This window comes from Myiozetetes cayanensis, unplaced genomic scaffold (genome assembly GCF_022539395.1).
Source record: "Myiozetetes cayanensis isolate MyiCay16 unplaced genomic scaffold, myiCay2020 scf10, whole genome shotgun sequence".
Lineage (NCBI taxonomy): Eukaryota > Metazoa > Chordata > Aves > Passeriformes > Tyrannidae > Myiozetetes > Myiozetetes cayanensis.
This window is the reverse complement of record NW_026086605.1, coordinates 16768647-16788148: the sequence shown is the minus strand read 5'-3', so window position 1 is coordinate 16788148 and position 19502 is coordinate 16768647. Positions and strand designations below refer to the sequence as shown.

The window sequence follows — 19502 nt, the reverse complement described above, 5'->3', positions numbered from 1 at the left end:
AGAGTCAAGCAAGTAGCAGAAGTTACTAACCGCAATATTTGTTATCACTTCTGCCATGCCAGTCATTAATCCAATCTGTAAACTGCTCCTAAAGGCGGATTTATGCTAAACTGCCAGTACCTGAAGGGTAGGAGAGCTGAAGTGTAGACAGCCCATGAACTTACAAGGCAAGTCACTGAGAGATGTCTTGCCATTTTGTCACTGAGTACTTGATGCTTCAATAAAACCAGCTTCACTGAATAAACCAAGGGCTCAGCAGCTTCTCCACCTTTGCTATGAACAGCTGATGCCTCAGGTGTAACTAGTGGGTACTTCACAGATCATGCAGATGCCAGGGCTATGCTAACTTCAGCTTTCAGGTGTCTATATAAGTAATGTCATTTATAAACACTAGAATTTAGCATACAATGCACAGTTAAAACATATAATGGTTGGACCTAAAGTCATATCCAAGTCCTCTACACAGTCAAATTAATTTCACAATATTAGAGACTACTGCACCAAAGTGCCACCAAGGACATTTAGTACATCTTCCTCTCAAAGTAAGATCAACTCACCTACCTTATTTCTGAACTAGAATATTTACATTCTTATTGCTACAGTTCTAGTAACAGTACTTTAATAAATAAATGAATAAATATTGTTACCATCAGAGAGAGATTCATAGTCATAGTCATATTCATCCTCTTCATCTTCTTCCTCTTCATTGGTAGGTGTGGGGTTGCTAGCACCATTGCTAGCCTGTGCTTGCATATGTGCCAGCTGGTGAGCCTACAACAACAGAATCACTTAGTACATTATCAGTAAGTGCTTTTAAAAAGCAAAAGGGTTTTCACCACTGTTTGCATCTTATTTTATTTATATGAAAGCACTGAATGAGAAATAAGTGAGATTGTTAAGATCAAACTAAAATATCATTTTAAGGGTGTGAAAGTAAAGAAAACCTGTATTGGAAGAAAAACACTTGATAAGATATGAAAGCTAATTAATTACAGGAAAATTTCCACTTCGCACATCAATCAGAGCAAGACTGCTTTTTTGCAGTCTGAGGTATGCTGTTCCAGAAACAGTTTAAAACTTTTTCAAAAGATGGAGCATGTCCACATACTGGTACGAATCAGTGTGATTTACTCATTCTGATACAAGAATTTAGGTCTAATGCAACTGTGTTTACATTTTCAAGGATTCAATCTAATTGCTGACTAACCATAGCCATTATTATATTGACGTTACTATAGATGCAGTCCTAATTTTTAGAAATTAAAAAAATTCTCATACAGGTATAAGCACTTATTTGAATAACAGAGTCCCCCATGAAAAGGGATTAGGGAAGAGAGTATTTGCCTGGATTGAATATGAAAAAAGAAATAAAGCAGAACTCTACCAAAAATTACTGAATATTGTAAATATACACACATACTTAATGCATATCACTATTTCTCAATAAATATGAACAGTAAATGTTATAGACTCGGAGAGAAAATTCATTTATGTTTATCATATAGGGCATGTGGTATTAATCATAATATTATGAAGTATTATAAAACTAATATACACTAAAATTTAATTATGCTGTATCTACACTTTACTATACATCTTATCTACTTATTTGAAAGCATTGCAATCCACTGTGAGTCTTCCAAGCATGAATACACATTAGATTATTCTGCTGTTCATACAGGAATAGCAGAAACTTCAAACACAAATTATTTCTAGCCAAAATTAGGTCTCACTACTTGCTATTAGGGAAAGACTTCACCTTTTGTTTCAATATATCCACTGGTGTTTGATGGGCTTTCAGCTTCTTGTTTTTAAGCAGGATTTTTCTTTTCAGTTGGCCAGGGGAAGGAAGCATGGGATCATCAGAAAAGTCACTCTCAAATAAAAACTTTGTCACCAACTTATCTCCAAATACATTCTGAAATATGAAGAACGTGATAAATTAAGAAAAATCCCAAGGCATGGGCTCAGAGTAATTTACTGCAATTTATGGCCTACCTTGAAGATCTCAGCCATCTTGCGTTGCTGAGGCAAAGAGCAGTGGTTTTCTATGGAAATGATAACTGGCATGTCGGAGGTGATGAACGCGTTGCGATCGATCGCTTCAACCACCTCCTGTGGGAAAGGAGGGCCATCGAAAGAACATGGGGTTATTTTGCAGCATTCAGTTAGTTTACTGTGAGTTGAAAGGGGAGATATCTGTTTTCCTCTCTAAGGAGAAAGGGTCCACGATTTGTTTTCAAAACAAGCCAGCATCTTGTTACAACAGGACTGGTAGTACCTACTTATGTTACTTATGTTGACAATAAAAAGACAGAAAATTACAGTATATATGTTGCAAAAACGAATTTATAAAGCATAATCTTTGGCATTGAGTAGTTCACGTCTGACAATCCATAGTTCATACTCTATTAGGATTTAGCCCATTAGGATTTGTATTCTTCTAGTTGGCAATTTTTTTCCTTTATTATAGAAAAAAGTACTTATTTTCTTCTTGTTTTTCTTGTATCTACGTGCAGTTATCAGCATACCTTAAAAGAGATCTTCGTAGTAAGAGTGTGACCATGATAAATGATAGGCATCCCGTCATCACCATCCCAGCAGTCTAATTCTACACTTCTGCAGCCTTGTAAAAGAACCTACAATGGAATTGAACAGTGTAAGCGCATCTAAGTCACAGTCTCACGCCATCAAAGCAGAAGACAAACATTGCAGAGCTGAATGAAAGCCCAGTGATTCAGCAAGAGCGCTGGAAAGAGCAATCTCTGTAAAGCAAACAGCCCACAGAAGAAAACTGCATTCCCTAACTGAAATCCTCATTTCCCATTGAAAAAAAAGGGGAAAATTAAGAAAGCATGTATGTTCTTAGGAGAATTACCATAAAGTTTTGAAATTCATGGTGTCTTACAGAATACAGAGAATCTGTTTGCAGAAGGTGGTTCCTAATGTATAGCCCAATTTTCTGAGGGAGAGAAACATTTCTACATTTCTCCCTGAAAAAGTAATAATAATAATGGCCAGTCTTCGCGAGCGAAGATCCAGGGAAGGTCTTTCCACCTTCCAGCCTGCGCATTGGATTTTTTAGGTGAGACACAGTGTGCGCGGAACTGAGCCCACCCTTTAATCCTAAGGTTCATCTGCCGGGGCCAAGCGAGCTTGGACGGTGGCAGCGAGGTCCTTAGGACGTAGGTGGGTTGCCTTTTTAAGGGCTAACGAGCCCCACCTGCCCGGGAGTGGCCCTGACCGGGAATCAGAACCCGGGTCTCCGCGGTGATAGCGCGGCGCCTTTACCACTAGACCAGCAGGGGCTCCCCCTGAAAAAAAAAAAAAAAAAAAAGTAGCGGAAAGACAACATGGCAATTTATTCCAGGTTGCTCCCATGACAGCTTATGGGGATAGCTCCAGTTTGTTTGCTGGTTCTTTTTTAGTTTTGTTTGTTTTATTAATTGTCTGAAAATGATGTCTTAAGAAACAACTTCCATGAGTATAGCTAGAATGGAAATGTGCCAGGCCATCTTAATCAATTATATTAAGCTAATTTACATCCATTTTTCATTTATTCATTTATTTATTTTAGAAAGCCCTACTTGCCAGAAAACCACTGAAGGAAGCAAAGGATGAAGGGAAAGATAAGCTAGCCCATCTGTTGACAGCCCAGCTTATTATTGCTGTCAGTATTTAGCATGCCTGTCATCTGTGCTACAATTAAATATTTTACTGAATGGAGATATCTCAACAATAAAACCCATTTCCAGCAGAAACATACAGGAACAAAGAACAAGTTACTCCTCCTACTCAAAATCTGAATAATTTGATTTCAGACAGTTGTGTCCATAGCTGGCACACCACCACTTCTGTGAGAGCCAGACACACCGAGCCAGAACAAGGTGCTCCTTCAGCTGCTGACTTGAGGGACAGGGAGAAACTTTTCTGAATCATGCAAATTTTGAAGGCAGCTGAGCCCTATGTCACTTGTCATCTATTACCAACACAATACTCACATCACCACGTAGTGCTACTACAGGAACCTCTTCAATTGCATTATTCAACGCGATCATGTTATTCAGGATTTCCTAACACAGCCTCATCCCTCTGTCTCATAACCCCAGGTGAAGGAGCACGTGGAACACCAGATGAGCCCTCTTCAATGACGAGTCATTAACATTTAAGGTAATGAAAACACTATTGACAGGAAGTTTGATGTTTTCTCTGGCATTTTGTAAATACAGACACGAAAAAATATATATACAAACAAACACAGAACCAAAAGCCCTAGGGAGAGATCGTTCTGTTCCTGCTCATCACCAATAAGGCATGAAGTCTAAAAACCTGTAGAATATTCCTAGAAGTAATGTTTTTAGAAGTTATAGTTCCATTTGAAATTCGTCTAAGCAGTGAAATGTACAGTATTTCAGTAGTGTTTTTGACATCTGAATGAACTAAAATATTAGATCAGTCTTTCCTGTGGGAAAGTCTAATTTTAGTAGGTTGGGTCAGACCGACTGGTGTCTAAATGCTACGAATCTCAAACTAAACCCATTTTTTTTTTGCCTTAGAAAAGGCATTTGAGCACAACTGTGCTTACAGGCAGCTTTCCCACACATCATGTTTTCCAACATTTTGCAAGCAGAGGTTTAGGACATTTAGATTTTCAAAGCAAAAAGGTCATGTTTCTACAACTTGCCAGTAAAACAAACAAGTTCATGTTGAAAGCTGCACAGCGATCCAATCCTGCATACCTGGCTGTAGAGCTCTACTGAGGACTCCCCTTTAAGCTGATGGCCAGTAAGGTAAGTGTTGTGTGAAGATTCTATGTAGTAATAGGAGAGAGGAAAGTGCAAGTCCTCAGCATTCTCCTGTGATTCATCATTTTTGGAGGCAAAGTTGTCTTTATCCATCAAAAATCTAGAAGTGAGAAGACGTGAGGAAATTTTATGCTGTGCTGAGCATTTTGTGACTGTCATACAAACATTCATTTACTGGTGTCATCTTGAGAGATATATATAGATATAGATATACAAATTAACACATATGTAATTACCTTGCAAATCCTTCAAAAGATAGCAGCCCTTGCTGGCACATATTCACACTGGGTTCAAATTTCTATAAGGAGGAAGAAATTTAGGAAATACATCATAAAAATTCTTAGAAATATGTCTTTGTCATGTTTTCATAGTGTAGTCTGCTCATAGCACTCATCAGTTGGTATGTAAAACCAGTCTTTGGTTAAGGATAATTATGTGCCTGTAAATTATGTTTTACAAATCAGTAAACAAGTATATTGAACTCATAATTGTAAATCATGGAATCATTCAGGTTGGAAAGGATGTTGGGAGGTCATCTATTCCAACCTCCTGTTCAAAGCAGGGTCAGCACTTAAGCTGAAATTAATAAGGGTCTATGATCAGTCATCCCACTCCTATCTACTGTGCTTAAACACAACATACCCCCATCTAAAATTAATGAGACTTGTGGTATTCTAACTTGATGTTTCTTTAGAATTTCTGTCTTTTAAACTTTGCAGTTTTATATTACATGTTGATAGTTGAAAGACGGAGTTTTCAGCCTTTGTTAACTGCCAAGTGGGGGGTTAATTTGGAAGCATATTAATTATGCATGTCTGGAGAAATAAAAAATTTTCTACATACTTCTTAAAATCTTCAGCAATTGTACAAAAGGGAATAAAATGTCAGTGTTTGCTCAGGAATTTTTTTTTATAATAAAATAAAAATATGTGGAAATGGTGCTTTTTTACGTTCCAAATTAAGAGTTAAACTCAATCAAATGTGGTCACAGACAAGGAGAAAACAACGAACGTCACAAATACTTTTCCCAAGTGATGACATCCCTTCCCTCCTAAAGCACACATAGCCAATAAAACTCTTTATCTGCATGATTTTTAAATGAATTTATTTATGGACATCCATAAAATTTTCTAGGCCAAAATAAAGAGAGTATTAAACTTCAAACTGAAGTAAACAGTAGTGGTAATATCAGTGTGAAAGGAGATATCCACACAGATGCTATTCTGACCGGCAGACAATGGCAGTGGGAAAAACGGAAGTAACAGGAGTTCAAGTAAAAAGAAATTTCAAGATATCTGCATTACAGACCTGGATAATACTGAGGATTTCATCATAGGTACAGTGTTCTCCTTGGCAATTCACTAGGAAGTCGTTCAGCTGCTGGATTCCCACTCCAAATATTCCCAGCGTTGTGCTTTCAACTCCAGTACCGTTGGTAACAATGCTGGCAGCAGCAATAGCGTCAGATATTTGCCTCTGGTTGTCTGATAGCTGCTGCCTGCTCTTAATGAACAAACCAAGGTCTGAAACATTTCTAGTCAACAAATCTTGAAAGAAAAATATGGGAATATAAACATAAGGCAAATAATGATGTGTATTATATATATTGTGTAGAATATAATGCAATATACAATGTGCACGAGTATCTGACTGAATATTTTAGCACTGATATAGTAAATTAGAACAAACCCACCTTGCTTTATTCACTTACAAAAGAACAAGAGTCCATGGGAGCAGACTATAAGCGTTCAATTATTGTGAACAAAATCCTGGAATCTTGAACATGGATCCACAGCCCCTCACACACCATCACCCAGGGCTCTCCTTCTTCCTCTCACCACCACAAACAGCCTCAAAGCCTTTTCGTCACTGTGTGCAACCCCATACCCTTCCTGTTCAATCTCTGTTTATCTTCTTCCAGTCCCCTGTGCCAATTGTTCTGCACCCTCCCCACAAGATGACTGGCAGAAAGGCTGTTTTCTTTAAATGTGGCCAAAGTTCAGACTTAGATTAGGGTAACTGGGGAATGTAAAGAGGGACAGAGGCTTCCTTCCCCTTATCCCACATAAAGCAGATCCACTAGGAAACCAGATAAGGAAAAAACAGCCCAATGAGACACAGGCCACAGCCTCCTCATTTATCCTCCCTATGGTTGCTTAGTGTTTTAGCCCTTCCAGAGCTCCTAAAACCTGTACAGATACTTGAGCTCAGCCACTCAGCAACAAGTTTTATGCCTCTGCTAGTATCAGTTACAAATATATTTGTCTAATGGAAAGCCAGAATACTTTTCCTTCCCTTCATTTCTGCCTTTCATCCTGCTTAGTGAAGGCATGGTAGCAGTCCTCTACTTAAACTTATAACTGATGGTTCTTTTCGAGACTGAGACACTTTTTATTGAGGTCAATAACCAAAGTTGCTCAGCAGTCTAACAGCTCAATTTTCCTCTTTAACAAACCTAAATCAGGCTGGAATCCACTGCTATTTTCATCAATCTTCAAGTTAGTATAAAGTGGAGCAGGGTCTAAGCCGGACCGGTTGCAAGGCACAGCATAGATATCAAAAAGGTCTTTCAGGTCCTTGCGGCTACGGACGCTGCAAAAAGAGTGGGAAAGTTCAATTTTTGCTCTTTTATAAACTTGGATGAATGAAATCAGTACAAAATAAAGATATATTTTACCTGAAAGATTTGAAGAGCTCTACAAATTCCACAAAAGTCATGTTACTATCAGACACCATGAAGTTCTGAAACCCCTTCATTCCTCCTTTAACGCGGCCGTGCCAGCTACTGCTGCTCCATGTGCTAAATCAGAAAAAGACTGCTGCAGTTTGGGTACAACTAAACTTCTACTTATGGAAACATTATGCTGTATTGCTGTAGTAATAGTTTATTTGTGCTATCCTTAATGCATTTTTTACCAATATCTGGAAGAAGCAAATAAAGTAGAATCTTGTAAGATGCATAATGACAGTTTGTATCTTCTTGTTTTATATCAACTATTCTTTTCCCTGAAGACAACTGCAAACTTTGCCAGAATTAATAATGTATATGCATGGTATTTAAAGCTTTCATGTGCAAAAGGGTCTGATGCATATGGCACAAATGAAAGCATTCTTGTTTTCCCTTTAAAGAAAACAATTTCAGTATTCTTGTAATGCGGGTTCTTTATGAAGTTCAATAAAGATTTGCTATGGAAAAAATAAAATGGAAGCAGAATTCCTTAAAGCTCTGCTGTCAAAATAAAATGCTAATATTCTGACTGGATACGCAAGAAAACGAAGTATTTTCCTTATGCACCTGGAGTTTCTTATATCTGGGAGCATTGAAGGTGCAGATTTTAAGAAGTATAACCCTTCCCCTTTCCTTGCATTCAGCTCTCATTGTTTCCCAGCCCATGAGTTTCCTTGGATACTTCCCAAGAACAGTTGGGATTGTCATCAGAGACTTCAAAGACAGGTCAAACTACAGTCCCCTTCTTCTGTTAAGATTGGACAGTAGCCCCTGGAGGGCTACTCTCCATTAGAACCAAATGAGGTTCTAATGATTTCTTCCTTTCAGCTTTGTGGATTGAGGGAAGGAAAGCAAACTGGCATTTCTTGAGAGAAAAGGCAGAAGATGATCACAAAACCAACTATCTGTTTGGTGCTATTTATTTTAATTGATTTGAGTAATACCAAGCCCAGCCAATTGCTCTAACTGCAATCACTAATCTAAGATGTGCAGCTGAATAAAGTTTTTGAAATAAAACCAGTACATTTCCAAAAGTCACTCCCCAAAATCTTCAGGCTACTACAGGATTTACACTTGTAAGTGTAGTTAGGCCCTCACTTGAGAAACATGAACAAATCCTTAGTGAATTACATGTAGTAATTTGCAATGAGGGGCTGAGCTCTCGAGCCCCCTCCTGGGCCTAAACAGCAATGAACACACACTGCAGGAATGGGATCTGCCAGCACCACCATCCTGAAAAGGGAGGGATCTAAGCAAACAACTGTCTAGTTTGAACCATAACTGCAGAAGTTATAGTATTTGTTTAAAAATATCAGACAAGGCAACTGTGTGTCAGACTTTATTGCTCTGTAACGTTATACACAAATCCATTAATCTATGAATTCTGCCATCAGGTTCAGTACAAATAGTTCCAACAGCTGCAATGGAAAAACAGGACCAGCTTGTTGTCCAGTGTTTCTGAAGTCATGCCTGCAAGCAGGTGACTTTTTACCCAAATATGCTAGATTAGAATCCTCAATTTACTCCTGGTCTGGGATGAATGCATATAACTGAAAACAGAATGTGACTTAAAAGTATAAAAAAAATCATCTACTTTAGTGGATAACAATCAATTTGTTTAACATCATTACGGCAAGTACTGACATACTGCATATAACTTTTTTTGGATTAAATAATTCCTAACATTTTTATCAAACAAGAAAAATAAATCGTGATGAGGAAAGTTTCTAGACTCCAGAAAACAGACTGGATCTGTAGAGTACCAAATGGAAGACCAACAGGAGAAGAAAATGTTCAGCATTTTACTAGATCTGATCACTAAAGACTATCTTCCAGAGTCATTCCATGGGTAATAAAAAGGCAAAAAACCCTGAAGAAAACCTCACCATCAACAACAACTATATGCACATCTGCTTTGAAAGAATGACAAAATCAGCTGCAGGTTACCTGTGTCTGGAAATCATCTGGACATTTGGATTGTACAAGGATTTATCTGAACGTAAATTATTTGTAAGGACATAAAGAATATCAAGGTTATGAGTTAGATATGTAAAAATACCATTTTTCACTCTCTACCCATAAGAATTACTATTATTTAAAATATACAATAAAGATGGTCAGGTCCTCCTGTTTTTCAACTTTTATCATTATATTTAGAGATTTTTTTCCACTTTATATTATTTTATTTTATTTAGCACTTCTCATTTAGTGGAGACATTGTTCTAATTTACTGCTCAGGTAAAATGATACACATACTAGATGCAAAAAGAACTAGAAATCTCTCTCGCTGTCCTCCTGCTACACTGCAGGACCCAGTGATCACGTGTCACTAGTTCAAGCTTTCTGTGCTGCTGGTGGGACCCTCTGCCCACTGCCCTCCTAAGCTCCAGGTTCTGTGAGGGACTGTGTGCTCACCTAACGTGCTCAAACAGGTCATGTCCAACACTGCCTCCAACTATGAAGCCTTGTCAGTGTTTGAGCCTAAATCCAGATGCTAATCTGAATTACTAAACTCTGCTCATCTCACCATTAGCTCTCATCTGTGCAGTGCTTATACAAATGTGTATAAGTACACCCAGTAGATCCTGTATTTCTGAGGTTATTTCATTATCTAGGTCATTCAAACTTTCTGTTACTTTGGGAAATGGATACTTCATTTTATCTCAAATTATAACGATACTGACAAAACCTGTAGGGTATAACTAAGTATGTAACTTGATTTGTATGAGACTGCAGAATAACAACAAAAATGGGGCAAAAGAGAAACAAAAAATGGCTGTGTTCAGCTTGTGTGGGTTCCCAAACTTCCTCTGCTTGCATATCACCAGGGTTAAGGGCAGCAGCTTCAAGTAAAAACGCTGTGCTGCTCGTAGTCTTTATGTACCACAGCTTGTGAACCGCTGCCCCTGTCTGCTCCTCCCTCACTTCTACCTGTGCTGTCACAGACACCCATTCTGCCACTGTTTCATGTTTGGTGTGTTTTATGCCTGAAACAGCTGAAATAAGCTATGGTATGTTATTGCCTGACAGGCTGCCATATATTTAATGTAACACAAAGCAGTAGGACATGCCATGACTGTGGGTGGATTGCCTGAAGGTACAAACCTTGCTGTGTCCTCCAAGACAGTTTGATGGTTTGAGACTAAGCTCTTTATCCAGATATCTAATTACAGAAGTCTCTGGAGCACCTATTCCCAGAAGAGCACCTAAATTCTAAATTGGAGGCAACAAGCTGGTTTAATGTAAAAGATATCCCAGGAGTAAATTATTACATATATAAGTGGAAGATCACAAGACTTTGGAGGAAAGCACAGAGCCAACTATTTGATAACTTGGACTCACTGATCACAATTGAGGCACATGTGAAGTTCCACACACATGAAAACTGGCAAGCACCATTCAGACCTAACAAGGGTCCACAGACTAAATGCCACAAATAAAACTCTCTCCAATGCTCCAAATCTCTTAATGGCTCACAAAAACTAGGTCAAGGTAATGGGTAAAACATGTAAGTCTGATCTGAGAAGATTTCCACAGGACAGGTGAAAGAGCCATATAACTGTATCCCCAGCAAATTTTAGCAAGAAGTGTCACAGTAAATTTAGGAGCGCTCTGCTCTACCAAGGGATGTATGGAGTTGCTGAGGAAACTTTGCCAGGGAAAACCTGTGATAACTTGGGGAGGTCCACAGTGCAAAGCTGTGCAGGGATCTGCACAGAAACCCAGGACTGAGAGGATTTAAAAGAACATTAGCTGTCCTTCCCCAGGGAACGCGAGTTCCCCGTTGAGCCTTTTAATCTCTTTTAGAGAAAAACAAGCATTTTGGCATAAAAGCAAAAAGCAGATTAGCAAAACACAGAAGCATTTTCCAGAGGCAGTAAAGCAGTATTTCTTCAGTTTAATGTAAAAGAAATCTGTTCTAATACTAAAAAAAAAACAAAAAAAAAAACCACCACCAAAAAACCCACAACCAAAGATAAAAGCTTAGAGAGACAAATCCAAGTTTGTGAATGATAGTAAGGAACAAAAAGTAAAAAACATGGTAAGAATCTCAGAAAGCAGTGCTAAGCAGTATTAAGCCAACCACATCTGTCCACTACTCACACCTGTTGCTAAATCCAACTATTTTAAGTATAAATAAAATCCCCAAGAAATACACAAAAGGAACCATTCCACAAGACACCTCTTTTCCAAAGTAATGTAATACCAACACCAGTAATCTCTTCCATTGTTCACTATTGCTCTTGTGGAACCCCGAAGATTCATATTCACAACCATATTTCAGTATTCATTCTCTTAAAAGCTACTGGAAAGCCTCTGTTGAGACTGTCTTCTTGTATGTTATAAAGTACCATCCACATCCCTGACATATTATGGTTGTTATATTATTATTATCACTGTAACCACCACATTACTATTTATACAATTAATACAATAGAGTACTATGCCACTGCACGTAACATAATGAGCTTTTACACTGCCTAAGTGACATAAAAAGGATGAATATTCAAGGAAAAGAGGCTTATAAGAAAAAGATTTCAAATCTGTTCCTCTGATTCCCAAGACAATACCGCAATCACCACCAGGAATGTTAGTAAAAGTTATTATTCCCCCAGGTAGAAATGAATTATGCTGAGAAACCTCAGAGCTTCAGTTCACACATCTAGAACATTGCTGTTGATTTTCATTATGAACATGTCTATAACTATGTTTTGGAGAAGATCTTGGGAAAGAGTTAAACTCCATATTTGTGTAGCTTTGGAACAACATTCCAATCCCCTTCTGTAACAGACATAAACTGAAGCATGCTGCTCAGGGACTTGCTACAAAGCCATCCTCAGATTCATGGTATTTCAGCTTAAATGTCCTATGTTGTCCTACAATGTGTTTTAGATGCCTACAAAAAAGCTAATGGCATTTCTGGTGTTGTTTCTGTCAGATTTTGCTAGTTTGGCACAAAATCCACACTTAATGATAAGTAACAGTAGCTTCTTTTCCTTTTAAATCAAAGCATTGATTTAAATCCTTACCTAGACTGACTCTTGCTTGAAGATATTACAGGAGACGAGACTGGTCTTGCTGGTGAAGGTGATGTAGCTCCTAAGTTTGGAGACCCAGATGCTGTCAGAGAGTGAGCTCTTCTTGATGGCAGGTTGTTAGATGGAGAAGCATTAATAATAATATTTTGATCTATGGAGAAAACAAAAGTTTTCATCTCAGTTACATCTGGCCTAAAAAAATGCTTTTGTCCAATTCATTAACACAGAGTAGGACACGAACAGCATTCTAGATTTGTCCCAAAACAGCCAAAAGAGTCCATACTGATCAACACTTGCACTTCATCTTAATGGACATACTGAACAACACTTACTTTTCACCTTAATGGAAAGGGAGTGCTACTGAAACTAAGTTAAAGAACAATCATTAACAATTACAGAAATTAATTTAAAAGCTTAAAGCATTTGGAGTGTCAACTGCAAAAGTACGTTTACATAATAAATTCATTTTTAACATAAAAAAAAAAAAGTCTGCATAAAAGACTTTGAACAAAAACCTGATGGACCTTTAAGTACTAAAGCAATATACCTACCTGCTTCTTCTTGTTCATCGATATCTTGAGGATCTGAGCCACTTCTATTACGATATTCCTTACAGCTTTTTGCCTTCCGAGTTGCCATTTCATCATCAGTGGCCTCTCCACTTTCACCCTGGAAATAATGAGCACCATAATAAACATCCCAAACCCACTACTATTTCTGTTCTTTGTAGTGCAACCTGTAACAAAAGCATGAGATAAATCAGCTACTCCTTATGAAACAGACTCCTGGTAAGGTCAATATCAGTAGAAAAGAGACAACTTACACAGGATACATAGTGAAGTGTGGGACCACTCACTGTTACCTCAGTCTGACATCACACAGAAGATGACAATGACTGAACCTCTCTAAAATGTTTCAGCTGGTTTTAAACTATTGCATTGGTGCACAGGAGCCCTAAAGAGGATGGTTCTTTTTCTTTAAGGATCTTCCCTACCTGACCAGTAGAAGAATATATAGTAGTATAGACCTGCTAGTTCCTGCATTATCCTCTCTCCTGCCTATTGCTGAAAGCAGGTGAGTCCAGGAAAAAAGAGAAGACTGCCAGACTAGGTCATGTTCCTGTCACCCACAAGACAAAACTGCATGCTAACATGAAGTGGAATAACTGTGGTAGTATTTCTGGAAACAAAATAAAAACCATTTTAAAAAGTGACATCAGCCTCCAGATGTCACTTTGCATGTTAATATTTTTATTATTACCAATATTTTACCTTTATATTGAGGCAATACCTAAAGGTTGCAAGAAGATTCTGTCCCCTTCTGCTAGCCCCAGCAGCTACACGTCCTAAGAATGCTTCAAGCATGAGAAAAGAAACCAAAACTATTGGAAAACAATAACCACAAAATCTGAAACTGCAATAAACAGTTTTAAAATTATCATCTAACTTTTTTCCTCTGGTTCAGAACACAGTTAGCCACACAGTAATGGCAAGAGGGATACAAATCAGCCAGATAAGCAACAAAATACACAAATAACAAAATATTCTACCCTTATGAGTACTTTCTTCTTTTTCTTAGCTGTGCTTATTCCCAGAGTGTTGTTTCTCTGTACATTAGGTTTGTCAGTGCTTTTGGTGAGAGATCCTGTGCTTGTGTTTCTTGCACTCCATCGTCTGCCTCCGAACAGTTCAACAGCCTGAGCCAAGGTTGGGCCTTCAAACCTTCCATCCTCCTACAAAAATTCTCAGTGTTAACAAAACAAGGAGAATAAGAACAGACACATTTTTTAAAGCAACAATACAGAAATCTCTGAAGAACCAGTGAAAGACAAAACATCGAGAGGAGGCAATTTTTAATTACTGCATGGATACCAAAGGGCTATTTTGTTTGCTGCTTTGTGGAGTTTTTTTGGCCCTAACTCTAATCACTCTGTATTTCAGCTTCCTTTTCAAGTACTGTCATTGCTTTTTCTTTAATAAAATACTTATTCCAAAATTCCAAACATATGAAGAGCTTTAGAAGAAGAAAAAAATTATCCTCAGTGTATTCAAAACTTGTAAGGTTTGACATAACATTGTTTGGAGAATCAGATCTTATTGACTTAAGCAGTGTTACAAAGTTTGAGATTTGGTGCTCATCTTTAATCTAACCTTACTTACAACAGAAACTAATTGGATTACATTAAGTTGTTGATAACTTTGAAATTTTCTTATACAGAATCACAGCATCTTTTACCTGGTAAAGGCTGACATACTGTTTCCGTAGCCACTGTAGTCTTTGATCAGGGAATTTCCTCATTTTTCTTACAGCTTTAGTCAATTCCAGCAATCCATCATACAGCATTCTGGCAGTATATTTTGGAGCAACAAAGTGCAGCAACTTATTATCAGTAGTATGAAGTCCATAAAGTAGTGTTATACCATTTTCTTCAAGGGACATATTACAAAGTTTATTTTGAACACACACAGTGTGCATATCAATGCCCGAGTGTCCCATATATACAGCCTTGGCTGAAAACAAGTCCAAAAACCCTTCCACCAGTCCAGTATTACCAAGAAACTGGTATTTACCAAGCTCAGCAGTATTACCCAGCACACTCACTTTTGCCTTAGCATTTGCAGGGCAAACTGTTGTGGGTTTTGTCCAAGTCAAAGTACTATTGTCAGGCTGAAGTTGAAGAAAGCAACGTGCTGAGAGATGTGTCTCCTGGTCATAATGAATGACGGTTGCCCCTTGTTGCATGAACTGATGGACATCAGCCCTGATAGATAACACGTACCAGGGAATGAGTTCTATCCCATGGCAGAAAGCCTTTTGTTGCTCTTCTGTTGAATTTGTGTCCCATTCCTTCAACTGCTCAAATATGTCACTTTCAGAATCTGAAAGATCTCCAATTATAAATCTGCATGTGAGCAAAGATGAGAGATTTATATTTAGTGAAACATGTGCTGATTTATGCTATGATTGATGAATACTTTTTTCTGCTGCAGTTTAAATAAATAGAATACTATCATTACCATAATTGCAACTTACAGGAACCTCTGTAGCTTTTATAATATTACAATTTATGTTACTGAAATTTTGAATTAATAGATGCTGCAGCAATATAATTATATTTTCTTAGAACTTTCCAAACTTTGCATTAACAATAAAGATATCTGATCAGTTCTTAAAGCCAAGTGATTAAAGTTTTTAAATTCACAGCATAAGATTCCTCCACTGGAAATATCAGGAACCATATGTGAAAACAGTTATCAGGATCTAGTGGACTGAAGGCAGGACTTCTAATCTCTGTTCTATTACTGATTTAATATTCAGACCTTTCACACTATAATACTCTGATTAACACTAATAAAATAGTTGTTAAAATGCATACCTTCCTTAAAAGAATGCAGGAAGAATTTTGTCAAATACTTTGCATCAGAAAATTTAATTTTACTTAATGAAAATGTTAACATGAAACTTGCATACAGCAACTGAAATGTTTGAAATATTCTGCCATAATTAGAAACAGCAGATACAGAGCAACAATACTGAACTAATAGAAGAGGCAGTTTAAATAAAACGCCTTCCCTGAAGAAGTTTCTAATGTGTATGAGTGCATAAATGTTAAATATTTTGATACTCCTTCAGTGAACATAAAAAAAGAACAAACTGTTCTGTGCACAACAGAACTAATGAAGCACACTTTCCTAAGGATATTCAGCCAATAAAATACAAACCATCTTCCTCTACATATCCTTCAAGACATCTTGTCCTAATACCCTCTGTGCTTCCCCTTCATATTGCCACAGTACGCTCAATTCCTGCCCCTGTCCTACCGACTGAGCAAAACATGATTCATGCTGTGATTTAGAACAAGTTACATACTCTATCTCCCAATGCTAAACTCTACAGATGACTATTAGTTTTCCCTAAAACTCTTCTCTACCTGGGCCACAAATTCATTTATTAATTGGTGAGGTCTCTAACTCTTCACCAAATTTATAAAAAAGGGGCCAATAGAGGATTTATTGCTTGTGGTGAGGGGACTGACAGAATAACTATTTTCTTTAAGCAATATTTCTAAAAATAAAGGCCATGCATTGTAAATGAGTTGATATAAATTGTCTTCCTATAGTCTTACAAGACATATGTAAATTGAAATATATACCTCTAATAGACAAGATTAACATTTTAAAATTAAACAAACAACTGAAGTAGCTCTTTCTCCTCCATGTCCTCAAAACAATCAAACAAGTCTCTGTAGAAATGCTAGAAAACGTATTCTGAGACAGGGTGTGGATGGCTGAAAGAGCCCAGTACAGCGGAGACAGAAATAGCAGAACTTTGTTTATGCCTTATTTTGCACTTGATAGCATGTTGCAGGGCACAGATTAAACTGTAAAGCAGCAGGTAAGCCAGGCACACACACACAGCCATGTACAGAAACAACCTCTGACAGGAGCTGCCAAAAGCGACATGGCCATCGATTACTGAGAACACACTTACAGAACTCGGTTTGAAGCAGAGGCTTTCTTTCTATGTGCTGCACTGAGATGCATGGAAATGAAAAGATAAGAAAACAGTAAGACAGGTTGCAGTTTTAGAGGAGAAAATTGTGGGGTAGGTAAAAAGAAAAAAAAAAAATTAGGTTTTCCCCTATTATTTTATAGGTTATTTACTGTAATTAGAAAAGCTTAAAAGTGAAGATGAGATCAGGCTAATAAAGCCTGATCAAAGTTTAAAGTATCTTAATAGATCAGTTGAGTAAAAATTCCAAAAAACTGTATTTTAAACTTGAAGTTTTTTGTATTTTCCTGCTTACCTTTACTTATTTGAGAACTGTCAAAACAGAGTTCTAATAAAGATTAAGGTTTGATATTTATCTGGTATGTACAGAAATTTAGGGCAATTAGATGGGTCACTGATTACAGAGTGATACAGTTTATTTGCTTACTCAACCAGGAAACTAATTATACCCCCTGCCCACTGATTTTATTAGATGCCTTTCATTTTCTTCAAATCAAATTAACCTACCAGCTTTGGTGTGTTCATGTTCCACAATGCTAATCCAAATCATCAAAAGAAAAGCTAATTGAAAATCTTTCTTGCAATTATAAAGCAATGAGGAACATGTTATGCAGTGTATTTTTCTGCCTTTATGACCACATCACTACAATTATCAGGTAATACATATTTATGATATAAGTTGGATTCTATAACACTGTATGCAAATACAACAGGTCTCACAAGAAAGAGGACTAAATTTCTTCCTTAGAACTCTTTATCTGTTTATAGAATTAAAAAAAAAAATCAAAAATCACAGCCTCCATACAAGAAGGACAACAGAACATGGACGTTCTGCCTCTGCACCAATTTGCTCCCGTGGTTTACCCAGCTCTCTGCATGCCCAGGAAAGAGATGGCAAGTGAACAAGGAATTTCTAGTCTATGAAGTACTTGAGCTAAATCAGTAATTTCAGAAGTATTCTCCTACAACTCATTTTACTGTTAAAATCAGAACTTACTGCATCATAAGTACAGATACTACCAACTGAGTATAGCTCTGAATCAGGAAACATAACCTTAAATATCTGTCTGCAGTTTTGTTCATTTGAATTTTAAACTTTCATTTCGGATACATATTGGCGCTTTTTTATTATTTAATTCCTACTTAGAGTGGAATTTACTAGATTATATTTAAATATAAAGTACAAATAATTAATTTATCAATTTACATAATTTCTTTACCAAGAAATTAATAAACACACACAAAAAAGAACTCAATTTTCTCCATACTGTTCTTTTACATTTAATTTCTATTTTGTTCATCCTAGTGAAACGCTGATTTGCCTAACTTATTCTCCATTTGAACTGTGATTGCAAGTTGATTTTAAAACATATTAGTGAACAAAAAATTATGCCTAGAAGAAAGTATTTGGACTGAAGCAAGTTAAGGGATAACATAAATGGACAGAGAAGTGGGTCTGTCTTTCTTGCCTTAATCTACTGCTCCACTTCCCAGAAGCAACTAAAGCCAGATGTGAATAATTCTATTAGAAACCATTCTTTCAGGAAATAATGATTATTTATTTGAAATGAAATTTAGAATTAGATGTTAATGAAATAAATGCATTTTAAGCAGGAAGATGGTAGTTGCTTCTCAGGCAGCCACTTATTAGATTTTTTGTTTAAGTAACTGAAATACATTGGATGGTTGTTTTTATGCAAATCCCATGTAATTTTACAGTGTTTCACCTCAGAACAGTACAGTTATGTCACTTAATTTGGCACTAGTCTAACTGTCACTTAGTTTAAAGCTGACCCACTTATGTCTACACTGGCTTTGCAATGAGACTTCATTGCAAAGCAACATTCTAGAAGATCATGTGAGGTCTTAAACTTTGCATTTACCATATATCCTGCAGGGGAATAGTACAGAATATATCAGGTCTTCAAAGTGAAACTGGAGACTACTTTTGACATGGAGTACAATGAAGTAAAATTCTTTGAAAAACAGCAGGATTACAGCAACCTGAGAATTCAAAATGTGAACTCACAAATGTTTTCTTGACAAAATTTTAAACCCTCAAAGTAACATGTCCTTAAAAGAACAGGTCTTCTGAAGGATAATAAATAACCTTTATTTTGAAGGGGGCAGAACACTGCATGAGCATGCAGAATATAATGTTCTGAGCTCTGATAACAAATATGTCCTGGTGCTATTCCTGTCACTAAAGATCAAAACTGTAATTGTAACTGTGGATTTTCAAAGTTCTATGTGTAAGACGAAAAGGATTTACCCTTATCATGAGAGGAAGTAATTACATCATGAGGGAAAATATAACTATACAGAGAGTTTCCAAGCAGTTGAGTATCAGATACTTAAGAGTAACCGCAGGGGAGAAAAGCTCTGAATTTGAAGATAAATACAAGAGGAAGCATTAAA

At 37.0% G+C, this 19502-nt stretch overlaps 1 protein-coding gene across 7 annotated transcripts in view; it reads right to left on the bottom strand.

The window, feature by feature from the left end:
- PLCE1 (phospholipase C epsilon 1) overlaps window positions 1-19502 on the bottom strand; it is a 151322-nt gene that overhangs the window by 23089 nt on the left and 108731 nt on the right. For 4 of the 7 annotated variants that reach the window (XM_050305833.1, XM_050305836.1, XM_050305834.1 and 1 more), the window contains 14 exons: window positions 17064-17105; window positions 14808-15474; window positions 14122-14304; window positions 13124-13241; window positions 12564-12723; window positions 7483-7605; window positions 7261-7397; window positions 6114-6352; window positions 5042-5103; window positions 4740-4905; window positions 2532-2639; window positions 1999-2115; window positions 1760-1918; window positions 648-771 (listed from right to left, as the gene is read on the bottom strand). In XM_050305833.1, coding sequence (XP_050161790.1) covers window positions 648-771; window positions 1760-1918; window positions 1999-2115; window positions 2532-2639; window positions 4740-4905; window positions 5042-5103; window positions 6114-6352; window positions 7261-7397; window positions 7483-7605; window positions 12564-12723; window positions 13124-13241; window positions 14122-14304; window positions 14808-15474; window positions 17064-17105 — 2405 coding nt within the window. The remainder of the gene's footprint in view (window positions 1-647; window positions 772-1759; window positions 1919-1998; window positions 2116-2531; window positions 2640-4739; window positions 4906-5041; window positions 5104-6113; window positions 6353-7260; window positions 7398-7482; window positions 7606-12563; window positions 12724-13123; window positions 13242-14121; window positions 14305-14807; window positions 15475-17063; window positions 17106-19502) is intronic. The other 3 variants (XM_050305838.1, XM_050305837.1, XM_050305839.1) reach the window with 1 other exon arrangement.